Source organism: Buteo buteo, chromosome 22 (genome assembly GCF_964188355.1).
Source record: "Buteo buteo chromosome 22, bButBut1.hap1.1, whole genome shotgun sequence".
Classification (NCBI taxonomy): domain Eukaryota; kingdom Metazoa; phylum Chordata; class Aves; order Accipitriformes; family Accipitridae; genus Buteo; species Buteo buteo.
This window is the reverse complement of record NC_134192.1, coordinates 22,424,765-22,441,766: the sequence shown is the minus strand read 5'-3', so window position 1 is coordinate 22,441,766 and position 17,002 is coordinate 22,424,765. Positions and strand designations below refer to the sequence as shown.

The window sequence follows — 17,002 nt, the reverse complement described above, 5'->3', positions numbered from 1 at the left end:
TTCAGGTACTTCAATTTGATAGTTCAGCTAAGGTAGTCCATTTTCAAAAAAACAAACTAACAACAAACTACCAGTAAGATGTGCTCCAAAACATTCTGCCAGAAATAATATTGAAATATACTTGATGCTTATACTGCAAACCTATCCTTATGAAACCAAAAATTTGTAGCACTTTTTACAAGGCCACAGAGTCCTACAGCATAAAGATTCTCTTAAATTTCAAAGGCAGTCTGAAAGGAAAAAAACAACCAAACAAACAAAAACCCCACATGCATCCATGTTAACCTAGATCCCACCTTTTTGCTTACAGGTTTTTTCAGAAATGATTTGAGAAAATACTTTGGGTGGGTTTTGGCCCTTTAATTATAGTGGTAAGAGAAATTCTTGGCAGAAAATTTTACAAAAAAAACATTTCTAAGTTAAAAAAACCTTAATATTTTTACTTGAAGATTGCACAATCTTAGCTAGTTGCAGTGGAGAAGAAATAGTCTGCTAGAGCTCTCCACTAACCTTATCTGTCATTCTACAAAATCTTCAGTTGTCTTAACAATCTTGCAGATAAACAAAATGTGGAATTCTAATACTTTTTTTAAATAAATAGAAAAAAAATACAGCAGTCTTATCAAAAAGCTCTTTGTTGGTGCTATTTTATAATTACGGTACAGTAAACAGAGTATTGTCCCAGTACTAATAAGACTACAACTATCAAGCTTATTAGGCACCTAAGTGTTAAAAGGAACATTTGACATGTGATCCATTTGGAAATAAAGAACAATATATTTCATTACCATGAAAATGACAATAAGAGTTTACATTAATAATTATCACCTGTAAATTTAAAAAAGATTGATTGCAACAAGAATCTTGTAGTATGATTCCTAAGCCATATGAAGCAGCACACAACTGCTATAGAATGAAGACAATGGACTATTTCTCTCATCTGCTGGTAACAGTAACCTACTATACACTGTTTTCTCAGGTAATAGCCTGGTCATTGTGCAGCAGAGGAATGATATGCACATATTTTACATTTTGTTTCAGAGGTGATATAGTCAAAAGGAAAAATATAGTTAAGATTACATATACCCTGTACTTACAAGTGTCCTTCATGCATGTCATGGTTGAGGAACACAACTCAATAACGCAAACTGCTGGTTTTCCTAGATCCACTGGAGGCACTGTCAAAATGGAAACCTATCAAACAGAAGGAACAACTTATGTTAAAGAAGAGTAACATGGAGGATGAGGCAACCAAAACAATTCTGAGTAAATGTGAAAAATAACTGCATACAGTTATATAGTTTTGTTTTCTGGTTTATTAGTAACAATTTGTGCAATCAATCCTGCAGGATTTGAGCATTCAAGAATTTCTACCCAAGTCAGCAAGGCCACCTTTGTTAGCAATGTCTGCAGCTGCCAAACAGAAAGAAAACCTCCTATCACAGCCTTTTCCAAAAGGAGGACAGTTTAGAAACTCTGATGGCAAGAGACTGCAAAATCTTTTTTTGAACACTGGGCAGAGCACTGTTAGTTGAGAATGACTGGAGAACTTTTATGCAGGACTGCTACTAGTAAGACTTATGAAGAACAGACTTGTCTGTCATATATGTTCTTATTTTGTAGTGCGAACCAAACTGCCATGGAATTAAAATGAAATAAAAAAAAATTCCTAATAGTTTTTATAGAGACTCACGAATTAAACAATTACCAATAGAAACAGCTGACTAAAAAGCTGGATTCATGCAGAAACAAAAGCCTGAATTAATTCCTGCCAACTTACAATTCATAAAGAGATAAGTGATACAAAATTGATACATACCTGCTGCTCTGAATCTGTGTTTAGTACAGACTGATCTGTAATGAGCACTGCTCTGGAGATCTGCCTACAATTAAACAGAACAATTCTGGCATTTCACAAAAACGTAAAAAGTAGCAATTTGGATTCATAGTTTTGGCAATACCAATCTAAATATAATACTGTGGGAAGGCTATTTATGATTGTTAGTGGGATATCTTGCCTGTTGCTGAAGTAGGAACACATCTGGAACACTAATGTAGTATTTTCAATGACCCAAATAGATGATGAATAAATAAGCCAGTGCTGTTATGTAAAACAGCTGGAATATCCTTCTGATTTTTTAAAAAATCTTTTGTTTATCTGATCAAGATTAGTAGCAACATATTACAGGACTTTTTATGTTCCAAAGAGCACAGGACACTTTGGACTAAGGGCAAATATACTAGGGTGGAGCTCACGAATTGAAGTTTCTAATCCTCCATTGCCTATGATTATTTCTGCACTGCACCTACTGCTACAGTTTTCCTAATATATTATCTGCAGTATTTTGAAGAAAAAGGCAGCAGCATATGTCCAATGCTTTTGGCAAGAACAACAAAAATCAGAGAAAACAATGACTTTTAATACTTTTCTAAACCTGACCAAATTTCAAGTGAGAATAGCAATAGGCACCTCCACCTTCCGAATGCTTTTTAAAAAATATGAAATCCTAATGCACTTAGAGCTATTGGATTTTTTATAAGGCAAAGGGGAATATGATTTAGAGGACAATTTAAGAAAACCTAAAGATAGAAAGTATACAGTATGCCCTGACGTATATAGAAGACGACAAGAACTATGCACAGAACTAAGCTGTACTGCAAAGATAAAGCAGGAGACAATAATCTCTTAAGTTTAACTTGCAGGGTACTTCATACACTATTATTTAAAGAAATTTACTATGTTTACTGTTTTATCACATACCTGTAACACACATTTGTGCATACACTCTCTGAAAGGTAACTATCCTCCACAATAAAATAATTAGCACTTATTCTTTGTCCAAAATGATCCACAATAGCTTTGCATCTGTTTTTTTAAAAAAAAAAAATCAAACCAAAATAAGATATTTAGATATAAGGTAACAAAAGCATGTGTAAGTTTTCGGAATTGAGTTATATAGCACATCATTTATAACTTTCAAATAAGTTAGTTACACATTTAACAGGTGAACCCCTGAAACAACTCAACTGAAATTGATAATTAAATCATAAACTTACACATTCTACCTGGTATATACAATTTTTTACTTGCAATGCAATTATAGATAATGATATTGGAACATTAATAAACTGGCCACTTTATAAGGAAAACTAAATATAAGCTAATAACACTGGCATTTGATTGTACGTGAAAATGGCATACATTTCTTACTTCATGATACATGGAAAAGTAATACTGTGAATTATTTTGTAAGTGCTACCCTATTGCAGTGTTATTTTTCCCCAGTCAGCAACCTTTACCAAAGACAAGTTTATTTTGACAATAATTTTTGACAAATTAAATGGCAAATTAACTTAAGAGATGGAAGGAAAAATCCCTGAGAAATGTGTGCATCAGACTGTTCCTAGAGAACTTTTCTGAGCTTCTATATTTGTGACTAAATGCACTATTTATCTCTAAATTACACAAAAAAGGATTAACTAAGCCACATTGCTTTAAGAGCAACACAAACATTCTTGATAGATACTGCTTGACTTTGAACATATACAAATTCTAATCTAAGCATGTATTAGTCTGCCTCAGGCAATTCTTGAAAAAGTAAAAAAAAAAAGAAAAAAAAAGAAGAAAAACCCAAGGACCAGCCTTGTCCCCCCTGCCCACCCATTTTTCTGAATGCAAGCAGGTCAAAATAAAATGAGATTAATTAAAAGTTGAGACATTGCTACAAAAATTTTCAAAATTCAAGTGTAACACAACACACTAACACTCATAAATGGGACAGAAATGAAAACCACAGGAAAGAAGCAATTCAGGGAGCTTAAATGAGAACAGGATAGAAATTGGAGATTTTAACGGGGAAAGATCTCTATGAAAGAACAAACTTCAGACTTAAATATAACATATATGAAACTAAATCATACATATGAGACAAATAAAAAGGAGGCTGCATACAGATACTAACTAAAAACTTCTACTGCTGACTCCTGCATGCCATGATCAGTGTTCTATTTAATTGTACAGTCTCCTCAAACTGAGACATTGCAAACTTTTTTAGAAACTCCTAGAGGTTTAAAGAGCACCTATCTTAATGAATGCTTTTCCTATCTAAAGTGCAAGGAAAATATGTGCACTACAGTTTCTTTCTTTATAGCTTGTTTCCATATCCTAAGAGACTTTAAGGCTTAATACTGATTTCTAAAACAAGAATTTAATATTTTCTACAATATCAGAACACTTCCTGTAAAACTAAATAAAGCAAATTAGCTTTATTTAACTTTTGCTTGGTTTATGAAAGTTACTACATTTTTTTTTTTAAATTAAATTCTTCTGAATCAGTATCTCAATGTTTCAGTCAATTTAATATACAGGATTCAAACCAGTAAATGCTCTCTCACACATTTACAAACACACACACACACACACACACGTGCGCATACACAGGGAAACATCAAAAGAAACAAAAGGATGCCCAATACAGAGATCCCTTACAGATTTAAATGTGTTTTATCATAGTGCAACATTATCAGTAGGTATCAGTAGGTATCTGACATGCAAGTTATGCCTTATGAACAAACAGCATTTCTGTAACTTCAATTTATTCATTAGCTTCTGTGATCAAAACAATCTATAAAACTAGAGATGAGAACCAAACCTAAATAAGTAACAGCAATCAGCTGCCACTAGCTTTAGTAAACCACTTGCTTCTGCAGTGTGAAATGAGAATGGAAAAAGGGTGCATGCAATGCTTATTTACAAACGTAAGAGGTTTATGACAATTAAGCATGTTTTTATAACACTAACTTCTAATGCTGATTTCATAGGAACCTGGATACTACATATATAGCTATATTCAAATTCAACACGTAACTTGAAAACAGTAATTAGAAGAAGTCTAATGATACAAGCATTGTTTAACTTTAAACATGTAGTATTCTTCATACAGTTTCAATCACATTCTATTCAACATGTGTTTCACTTGTAACTTTAACAAGTTTTTTCCTAATGTTAACCTGATTTCATTCTCAAGCACTCATTTGAATACTGCAAATAAACAAGGAAGTCAAGCTGCTACAGTTCATTTCTAATTATAACCTTTCTTATTGTTTATGAAACAATTTCCCCTGCCACCCCCCTAAATGTTATTGAAGGGGAAAGGTTGATTAAATGTCATGTTGCATCACTCAAAGCCAGCAAAAGCAACTACACACTTTTTATTTTCCTGCTAAGTGTTGTTTCCTCTCCTTTGTTCAGGAATAGCTATCAGGTCATATGTTTGATAAGATTTTACACAGAAAAAGAGATAGCGCTTTTAATTTCAGTCTCCACTTTACTTCAAAGGATGATGCTGAGAAAATTTCTTTCAAGTACTGCTTCCAAATATGGAAAACACTTATGCACTGACATTATCAGGTCTCTGTCATCTGATATGTGTTGGGACAATGAATCATACAGAACCCTCCATTGACCTTCTTTCAATGTGTCTAGATAAAAGGATGAAAATTAGAATCCATCTCCTTGCAGTGCCACGAGTTATAAATGTACTTTATAGGGCTCATTATCCAAACTAATGGACTAAGGGCGACATCCTTGAAATGGACTTACCAGCACTGACAAAGCCAGTATGCAATATTTCAAGAAAGATATGTAAATTACTATGTGTTTGCTATATCTTTTTATTACAGATGTATAAATTTCCATTTATCATATCTTTTCCATTTTTGAGACAGAATTATGTAATTGGAAACATACGTAAAATGTAATCAACATAACATCCCTACCATTATTATTAATGGAATCCATGCAATTTAAAATACTTCAGATTTTATCATATGTACCCCAAAAAGTGACCTACAATAAACACGGAAAAAATAAACAACAAAAAGAAAAATAATTAGCGTGTATACATTCAATGTGCTTTCTCCTCAACCTAAGGAATATGATCTGTTTTTTATTTTCTAACAGAGCATCAGAGTTTTATCAAGAACACAGGATGTTCTGCATATGTATTAAAACAGCAAACCTAATCTGATACAATACGTAAAAAATATAAATTTTCAAGTGGATTACCAAAACCTTAAAATAGGTATGTCTACAAGTTTCTATACTTTCACACTGTTTTCTCTGAATCTTACTTTCATAAACTATAAAAATTACTATAAATTATAAAAATAATTGTATAGTTGGGGATAGAAAAAGGAGTTGGAATAACCTTTGTTGATATTTAGGGACCTCAAATTAAATTCTAAACTAGCAACAAAGTCTGAGAAGAAAATCAAGGCTGTAGCTGTAAGAATAAGTTTTCCTTACATGTCCTAAAGCAAGAATATTAAAAATAGTGAAAAAATAACTGCACTAAGATCTTGATGAAGTCTGGAAGCCTATGGAAGATGCTTATAAAATAGTAATGAATACTACACAATTTGACTAAATTTCTACTGTTGTGAGTTTAACCTATTTGTAACCGAGGTAAGCTGCCTCTGAAACTAGAGAGACAGCTGTACTGACAACACGATATGAATTTGTCTATTACCAATTACTATTAATGGCCTATTGACTCAAAAGCTCAGTAACTCATAAATACCCTCATTAACAATTTGATAGCTGATTTTTATTAAGCAAAACACTGAAGCCCAAAGTCAAGAGGAAATTAGAGCTGATGCAGGGAGGGAAATACACAGTCAGGAAAGAGGTAACATGAAGAAAGAAGAAGGAGGGAAAGGAAATAGTAATGATCTTGGCAACAAACTGGATAGCTTGCTAAGTAACACTCTAAGGAAAAGACTTAGCAAGTAAAAGCAATATTGCACTCAGGTGAGAGAAAAGAAAATCAAGAGAAATAACGTAACTGAATAAAACCATGTACCTAGGTCAAAGAAACTCAGCTTTTTGAGTGACATTTTTGCTACGGTGAAGACGATGTTTGAGACTTTTTAAAATTACTAGGGAAAAAAAGAGAACATTATATGATCCTTCTTTCATTGCTGAAAATACCTTTTCAAAAAACATTTTGTCCTAGGCTGCATTATTTTCATCATCTCAAAGAAGTCTGACACTTCCCTTCTCTTCTACACATATATTTTGTTAACTTTTATTTTGATGTAGAAATGCCACTTGGTAAAATACCTGCTTTGAAACTATGGCAGACGTAAAAAGAGACAACAGAATCAGGCAGATGGCTCCAAGGAAAAGGCAGCTGACTAGACTTGGGAAGCTGGATGTGTTGTGCTTCTTCATATTCAGCATCAGATAATGGCATTATTGAAAGACCGAAGTTTTTGGAATAATGAAAGTCTGGTAAAGTCTTTTAAAAATATTTCAGTGATTCTACACCTCAAAAACCTGTCCTTCTGTTTTAAGTGAGAATGGCATAAGTGAACCACTAAAGCAGCCTAATAGCCTAAAAAAGACACTTGAAACCTATCTGGAACCCTGAGGAACATATTCAATTCAAAACATAAAAGCAGGTTAAAGGAAGAGCAGCACTCCACCTTTTTTGGAATACATATAACCTTAACAAAGAAAACATTCATTTCAAAGATCTTCAGAATGTGCAAAAGAAGCTGAAAACTGGGGTAACCAGCACCACTGACCAGTTAAGATCTCCATAGAGTGGTGTTCGGAAGTTACTAACAACTATAAGCTTTGTTCCTCTGAAAGAGCAAGTTAACTATTTAAACACTATTGAAAAATAAAGCTGCCTGCAGTAAAAGTTCAAGTATTACTGTTAAAATAAACTATAGAGTTTATGAAAGGGGCATAATTTCATTTGCATATGAATCATGCACTTAAAACAACAACACACATGATGAAATGCTATCACATTTGCATCTCAAAGTCTGAAACTGTGCAATGAACTTCAGAACCTTAAAGAACTGACAGAAAGATAAAATCTGTTGTTCATCAAATTTCAGGGAAAACAGATATTACTTGACCATGTCATGACAAATCTAGCTACAAGTACCATGCTCAAAGAGTCAAATGTGCAGTGCAACTGGAAAGTAAACACATTACACCGATCATTTAACTGCTGATTTAGCTAATAGAATGTTACTACATGTTTTCTAGCTTAATTTGCAAAATTTTCTCCAGAATGTTTTGAACTTTTCAATTACAGAAACTAAGCTGAAAAGAGACTCTTAAAAGAGCCAGAGTCTGCAGTTAGACTAATAACTGATAGAATGTATGTAACAGGAATCATGACAATTTACAGAGGTGTGAAAAATGCCACTGTGGAAAAAACTGTGGGTTGATTTTTCTTAGCTCAACTTTAAACCCGCCTACAGGCCTGATATTGTTGTAAAAGAATTTATCCTAGGATAAGAGGGCAGCATAGTTTATGACAACAATCTACCTAAAAACTCATTAAAGTCTTTTCTCTTGGAGTGACATGCATTATCAGCAAAGATTAATCTGATGAGTCTTTAGGTGAGCTCCATTTTTAAAAATGCAATAACAGAGGGCTTTGTTGTCATCTGATGAAAATCAATTAGAGTAGGTAAGGCCACAAGGAAAACTAACATCACTCATCACCAGCCCCCCGGCAGCTGAAATGATTTGTCTTCCAAGCTTGGGTGATCAGGAGCTGTAGTAATATCACAGGGAAATTAATTTAGTTTCTATATTCTAGACCCACTTTCCTTGTTCTGGAGGACCTATACACAAATTACTTTTAATCAAGGTTGATGTGTTATTAATACCAAGGAGGATCTTTGAAGAATCATTTTTTTTTAAATTGACTTAACACATTTTTCATCTGCATTTTGTATATAAACAGAAGGTTACTTATATTACCCTTACCGTCCAGATTCTTTGTCCACTACAAGGCACTGCACGGAATGGCGAAGACAATAGATTCCACCAAATACGGCACACATCCTAGAAACATATTAGGAAAAAATAAAGGTTACTCCTATCATGACTAATTGTAATCAGTGTGAGTGTGTGTCATAAGCAAGGCGAAGGCCTGTGCATGATGTAGTATATTTTTAATGACGTGTCTTAATCCCTGAATCAGACAATCAAAAAACAATCAAAATAAAACACATCAAACAGTTTTTGTAAAGAATATGTTGTTAACTTTTTTTTGTATTAGCATTTATCTTAGTCCTCTAAATTGTTACACTAGCTTGAGCACTCATTCTCTGTTACCATCGTCAGTCATTCAGGATGGAAAAGCATCTATTTACTGAAGATGCACAGAGTATCTACTGACCACACTACATTGCACATGGTACGGAACGAGAATGTAAGAACACACTATAACCATACCAAACTCCTACTAGAATTCCAAGTGTGTGTAATTCAGAAGTTATTTCTCTACTCTTACAAAATGTACTGTGGGAACTTCATTGGCTAAAAGCAGCTTAATTTTTGAGGGCATTAAGTGCCCCACTAGAATGAAGACTTCTTACAATCTAAAGGTGCCCTCTTACAAATAGGAATTCCTCCAGGTTCTGCCTATGTTATGATATAGTTGCTTACGATATTCTGCACATGGACTGATGAAAACTTCCTAAATGAAAAAGGAACTGGCTTCACAAGTCAGTTTGTCAAAATCTAATGTATACTAAACTATTTAGCCATTTTCCATTTGCAAACAAAGCCCATTACCCAAACCAAGGAAAATTACACTACCCAAACATTAAGCCAATATTACAACTCATCTGTTTTAAACTCTAAGGAGACTCACAGTTTAAAGAAACTAGATTACAACATTTAAATATGAGGTAGTTACTTCTGAATATATGTTTATACCAACTTCTCGAAAAAACAGTTTTTATTAAGAGATTCTGTAATAATTCAGTCAAGCTTCTCTATTTTGCTTTGACACAGTGAGATATACACAGTTGAGAACGGCAGTGCTGCAGCAGGGGTCAACAAACCAAACTCAGTAGTGGGCAGAGACCAGAACAGGTCTGTGGGAGAAGAGGAGACTTTACCACACCACTTGCAACATGGCTTATTGTAAGAAGCAACCCGCTGCTATACCCTGCACACATTCCTGCCTAGCAAAACACCACACTTAGCTGGAGGTATTTGTCTTCCACTCACCCCGGTGTTCCACTGCTGAGTACTTGTAAGGAAGCATTCCAGAGACTTCCCTGCTAAATCATACTCAAATTTCCCACTTTTTAAAATGGTCAACAAACCATTTTCTTCTTTCCATTCTGGGATTCCAGAGAGGAGCTAGCCTGACTGTACCTACTGCCTGACTCCTGGGCCTCCATGTGAGGTCAGCCCACTGCCAGATTTCATCACTAGCCAACATGTTTTATCACCTCCTTGAAGAGATCTCTGACTAAAACTCTTCACCAGATGAATCTGGCCTACGCAAAGCCTGAAACTGCTCTCCTGTAACGCTCCACAGTAAAAGTTCAGTTGGTCTGGTGATAAACACGATCCCGGGTTAATCCCCGCATCCTCACTTCTATCTGCCAAAAAATAGGCTTGATCTCTGGGGATTACTCTTCTGTTGATTTAATGTGACACAAGATAAATTAATTCACAAAAAAATAAAGTTCAGTTCCTGCAAGCGATGCCTAAAATTTTTACTGGACCCCCATTAACATTGAAATGACTGTGATATCACTAGTTATAAGGTTTTTTTTAACTCTAGCTCCTGAAAGATTTTAATATAAACCCACATTCTTCAAAATGCTATCAAGCAAACATAACAACCAAAATTCTTTTTGCTGTGTATTTTTAAAAAACTCTTTAAACTTTCTGTGAGAGCACTATAATGCAGAGAAATTCAGGCTCTTACAGAAACAAGATATACATTAGAGATTCTCGAGGATAGAGCTTCAAGATTAACTGTGAATTCAGATAAACTTCAGTTAGTTTTTTGTTTACAGTGCATTATTTCAGGGGCATTCTTTTTATAAGAATAATACAGAAGGCAGAGGATGAAGTTCTCTAGAACTTGGTGTGACAAAAAAAACAGTAAGAGCATTTAAAAAATATTTTTCAAATTATTTTAAAAAAGAAATCATCTTTCTCTAAAATTTTCAGTCAGCATGGAAATTACATAGTGGAAAAAGGTAAAGAAAAAAGATGGGGGAGATGTGTCTGATCCTTTACAATAAAATTTCAGGTTTGGACTGTTTCCAATGTCTGATCTATCTTGGGCACCTTTAATTTTTTTTTTTTATTTAATTTTATTTACTCATTCAAGAATCTCCAGTGGTTCATTCAAATCAATCAGCCATCACTGACCTCTTCTCATGTAAGCTGAAGAAAAAGAATGAACAAATAATTTGCATATTGACAAAAACTGCATATCCCTTTCTCAGAGAGAACTGCTCTATTAGAGACAACTGTCAAATGCTATCAAGTGACATCTCACAATTCCTCCTTCATCCTACAAGTTAAATACACCTGTGTTCTTGTGATCCCTATTATTCAAAAGTAAATAGCCTCTCATGAGTAAATCATGAAACAGCCTGTAGCACATTTGATACAGTGACACACTGTTCCATCTTACCATGCTGGAGAAGGAAACTGAGTTTTCCGAGTTCCTGTTATTCAGCTGAGTTTTGGTGTGACCCAGACATTTGATGTTCAGCTCACAAATGAAAGGACAGAGCTGAAACTGGGAGGGCATAAAAATTAGAAATTACACCTGCCATTTCATTAACAGAGTCTGCCTAGGTATTGTATTTAAAATAATGTGTAATTCTATTTGTCTTTTGGTAGAGTTTACACTATAATTTAACAGACTAGTGTGACTACATTTCTAATACCTGCTTAGCATTAACTGGGCATCAGACTAGCCAAAGCAAACAATCAATATGAGAATGGCAGGCTAGTTTGGCGGAACATAGTTCTCCCAGATTTCTGGGATGATAGCAGGATTTTCCTGGTTTAACGAACAGTTTTTTTGTTTGGTGGGTGGGGTTTTTTTTGTTGGTGGTTTGGTTGTTGTTCTTGTTTCTTTTTTTTTTTATTATTTTTAATTTTGTTTTGAAGATAGTGTTGTGGTTTAACCCAGCCAGCAACTAAGCACCATGCAGCTGCTCACTCATTCCCCCTGACCCAAGTGGGATGGAGGAGAGAATCAGAAGGAAAGAGGTAAAACTTGTGGGGTGAGATAAGAACAGTTTAATAGAACAGAAAGGAAGAAACTAATAACGGTAATAATAACAATAATAAAATGACAATAATAAAAGGATTGGAATGTACAAAACAAATGATGCACAATGCAATTGCTCACCACTTGCTGGCCAAAGCCCAGTTAGTTCCCGAGCAGCAATCCCTCCCCAGCCCCACTCCTCCCAGTTTATATACTGGACATGACATCCCATGGTATGGAACACCCCTTTGGCCAGTTTGGGTCAGCTGCCCTGGCTGTGTCCCCTCCCAACTCCTCGTGCCCCTCCAGCCTTCTTGCTGGCTGGGCATGAGAAGCTGAAAAATCCCGGACTTAGTCTAAACACTACTCAGCAACAACTGAAAACATCAGTTTTATCAATCTTCTTCTCCTACTGAACACAAAACATAACACTCTACCTGCTACTAGAAAGAAAATTAACTCTATCCCAGCTAAAACCAGGACAAGAGCTTTAGATATCTGTTCATAGATGATGAACTAGAAAAGAAAACTTTCATTTTGCAAACCTGACTTCCTAAAATGGTATCCATACTGGCATTCAAAAGTCATAGTTCAGAGACAGTACCGCAAAACTGCCTGAATGATGCAGCACAGCAAACGGCTGAAGCGGGTTACCAACTCACATCTCTTCTGAGTTGTACTCCGAAAGGTAGCGGTCTAAGGAAATGTCAGCAATATCGCTTACAACTGGCCGTATCAGAAGATCCAGTTCCCTAGAAATACGTCTTCTACCCATGCAAAAACCTGGAGAATACACACCATGTTGAATCCCAGCCTTGGATGTCTTGAGATTGTTGAAGATGACACAAAGGTTAAACATCCACTGAAGAATTATTACAGAGCCTTGAGCTACGGGCTTATTATCTCTAATGCTGCAATCAATGGCTTCTTGCCTGACAAAGCATGTATTAGGATCTTTCAAACCAACTCAGATGAATTTATTTCATATGTTGCATAAAAGAATAGCACTATTAACCTAACTAGAACTAAGATTCCTTTGTTAAAAACTATAAATTATATTTTTCCTTTGACTTCAACCACAGTCAAGGGCTTTTTGATATATGCACTTTATTTTTCTAGCATGCTTTGGAAGAACGTTGCTGCTTGGCTGCGCAAAAATGTGAATTACTTATTTTCAAGAGTAGCCTGCTATCCAGCGGAGGAGGGCATGACCTGTTTTCATAGTAGGCCAGCGGAAAACGTCTCTTTTTAAATTAAAATGGAAAGGAATTTTGATCGTGTTGTGTTAAACAATTACAAAGAGTCAAAATACCTATTAAAACAGCCCAGCATGAAAAATGGCATGATTAGGAAGAACTTGCCAAAATTATTTAAATATAGAAATTGAAATATTAAACTAAATGGCATCCCAATAATTTATGACAAAGTAAAATCATTGTGCTAACATTACTTTCATACAATAGGCTATTCAAGATGATTTGACTGTACTTCAAATACAAGGCAACTCTTTGATACCATTAACCCTAAATGACAGACATTTAAACTGATATTACTCTAATTAACTGGCGACTGCCTACACCAATAATTCAAGTTTTGCTGAAAGATAGCAACAACACTGTACTCAACTTCAACTTTGCCCTGGTGACATCAAATCATATTACAGCTAAATTAACAGTTGTGAAAATTTTTGGCCTGGTAGCCCTCCATCATACACAGCCTTTAAATGCCATTTCAGTTCCCATCAAGGCAGGAATCAGTAGTTGTAATTTTTAATACAGCTGTGAAACAATAGGACATATTAAAAGCTGAATTTTTGACAGCATATTCACGATGATTTATGAGTTTGTATATAATTTGATTATTCTATTAATTTTACTGATTACTGATTCAGCTAATACAGTGAAGGTCACTTACAAAATAAATCTTCATTACATTTCACAGAAAGTAACTGCCTCCAACTAGTTGTTTTCTTTAATTAAACACTAATGTAACAAGAGAGAAAATAGGCTTCAGGGTTGCTGCATCTGTTGCTACAAGAGGAGTTTACTGCTTTGATGTAATGCTCTCAGATATTAATTGAACAAAAATAGAATGTCTCTCTATCTGACATCTTGATTTTCAACAGAGATACCATAAACACCCTTAAATTACAGACTTACTCTTAGTTTATTCTGAACTACATAAAAGAATCGGAAAATCTTATCACATAGTTCCATGCCAAAAAAAGTAGGTTTTACTTCTAGCATATAGTTTCTCTTCCACTTCTTAAAATGCATGGAGCAATTAATTAAAAAATTGAGTATTTTTCTCCCCAACTGTACAGCCCTCTATAGCAAAAAGTATTTGCTTCCCTCCTTAAAGATGAATACTGCATGTACAGCACAGCAAGCTTTGGAGAAAGATCAAAGAAAAACATGCCAAGTACTAAATTAATGAATTGTCCTCTTTCAATTTATTTTTGCACACAGAGAAAGCTGTGACCTTGTTCTTATATTAAATTCTGTGTTTCCTGAAAGGTCCCTAGAACTTTACCATTTCCTACAATATTGTTTTATGTTCTAAAAGCATTAAAAAAGAGAATACAGACAAATCAAATAAATTAAATGGCTACAGTTAAAAAAACCAGATAGACAGTTCTCCCAACAGAGAATTCCCATAAAAAAGGCAAATCTCAGTATGTGCACCCAGCTGGATGAAGACAAAAAAATATTAAAAACGGCACCAAAGAAATAATGAAGGTAATGATCAATGTCAACCAGAACTGTCCTGGCATTTGGAGAGCTATTGGAAAGGATAATATGTGACAATAAAAGCTTAAGCAAGCAAATGAAGAGCCAAATATTTCTACTTTTTCCTGGAGATTGTGTTCAGCATTCCTGTAAAATTAAAAAAAGGTCCTGAAAGATTACAGAATCAGCCTAGTTTATAAATCCAATTAGCAAAATGACAGTTTTAGAACTGTCAGAAATTTCCTGCATAGTTATCAACCGGAAGTTAGTTAATGTCCAAAGAGTATTTTTTGCAGGAACCACAATTTTTATGCCTGTACTCATATAGCAAGATAATTTCTTTCACCAGATCTTCAGTTCTGTCCTAGCATAGTAAAGCAGAAGGAATTCCTAGCACTGTGACTGGGAAATACTACAGAAAGAGATGCTGTAATGGCAAAGATCCCAATCAAAACACTGGGGAGAAGAAAAAAGAACAAGGGCTTCTGCTCATTTCGGTTTCAGCAAACTCTTTTTGTGGGGAAAGACACAGCAGGCAGGAATGGTGACAGCTCAGGTAGGAAATGCCACAGCTGAGACAGGTTGGGAGAGAAAAAAAAAAAAAGTAGCCCAGTCAAATGTAATTTTATAGCAAATTTCATATTTTGTATTTTTTCTAGGGATTTTAAAAAAATTCATTTTAAAACTGAGAAATCACTCCTTTTTATTGTCTAGGATTTAGACTGCTACATATAGAAATATACATTTAGATACTGTGAAGAGTTCTAGTAGAGCACATAGTATTTGACAGTAAAATAGGTAAAAACATAAAAACTGGTGCACTTGATTTTGTTTAGAGCACAAAACTCAAGAATCTGAGTAATATACCTACTTATCACTTACCCCAAAATGCATTAGACCCTCCGTGCACTTTTTTCCATAATCACAAAATAGGTAAAACTTAAGTCTATTTCATCAGAGTCTGGGAAGGATTAATATTTATTGTACATGATATCTGAATGGCCAAATTTGCACTGAAGTGCAACTATTTCAAGAGTTTTAACACCTGAGTTCCTATGATGTGATGCACAAGTTCTGGGGGTTTGGTAATTCAGTGCTGCCTTTTATGGGCTCAAGATTCCAATTCCGTTTTCTGAAACTCAAATGTTAGAAGACATAGCAATAAAAATCTTAGTTCATCACACATTTTTACGTTCCTAGACTTCCAGTCTCACTTCATGCAAGTGTAGATTTATTAAGCTGTTTCTAAAACCTGAGAAAGTTCTGTTGACAAAAGTAAGACCATGTTTAAGCTGTCTTCACTTAACAAACTGTTGGTAATTTAAGCAAATGCTGTGTTACTAATGACTCTTGTAGAGGAGTTTTTAGAGTGTCTAAGAGCAGTGTAAAAGTAGCTTAGCTGTATCCATTAATAAATTCCTAAAATGAAAAAATAAGAGAGACCAGTTTATCTAATAATGCACTTGAAAGTCATTAACACCACAGAAATTTTCTGCAATTATGCATACTTGTTAGCCATCCTTTTCTACAAGAGTTCAACTATGCAACTTATTCCCCATCTTCCACATTAAAAATAACCACAGAACAAAAATACTCATTTAAGAAATACTGAAGTTGCACAAATATGGTAACTGCAGACAAAAGTCTAACACATATGTGCACAGTATTTTACAAAACTCTGCTTTGGAATAGCAGCTGCTTAGCTTTAAGTCATTTCTGAAGCAAAAGTCTACTTCTATTCACAGTCAGTGCTGCACTTCATAAGAGTTCTGGTTCAACACCACCCTCATACGGGCTATGTGAATGTGGCCAGCTCAGCCTCTGCTTGCCTGGAAGTGTTATGTAGGCTGCTGACCGCACACAGCTGCTGATTTGGCAGATGTGACATTCTCTTTTCTGCTATATCCTTACTTTTTGCAGAAGGAAAATTTGTAGAAGTAGTATCTGAGAGATTAGACCTGCAATTTGCCAGGGAGCATACAACCCACGAACTTCAGTTTCTTGTAGACTCCTACTGCTGGTAAGACAAAAAGATGCTAACTTCATGAGAGGTCCACAGGGATGAGATACTCTTGAGAACAGTCCTCTACAACAGGCTATAAAAGAACCTCTGCAGGAAAAAACACAGATATTTAGCATACAAAGATTTTGAAAGCAAAGTCTTTTGCATAAAATTAATTTCCTGGCTTAGGAGAAAACAAA

At 34.9% G+C, this 17,002-nt stretch overlaps 1 protein-coding gene across 1 annotated transcript in view; it reads right to left on the bottom strand.

Moving 5' to 3' along the window:
* The window catches only part of CHM (CHM Rab escort protein), a 73,223-nt gene that overhangs the window by 14,445 nt on the left and 41,776 nt on the right, over positions 1-17,002 (bottom strand). The window contains exons 9-12 of the mRNA XM_075053648.1: positions 8,798-8,875; positions 2,762-2,866; positions 1,820-1,883; positions 1,098-1,194 (exon numbers count right to left, since the gene is read on the bottom strand). Of these exons, the coding sequence (XP_074909749.1) occupies positions 1,098-1,194; positions 1,820-1,883; positions 2,762-2,866; positions 8,798-8,875 (344 nt within the window). The remainder of the gene's footprint in view (positions 1-1,097; positions 1,195-1,819; positions 1,884-2,761; positions 2,867-8,797; positions 8,876-17,002) is intronic.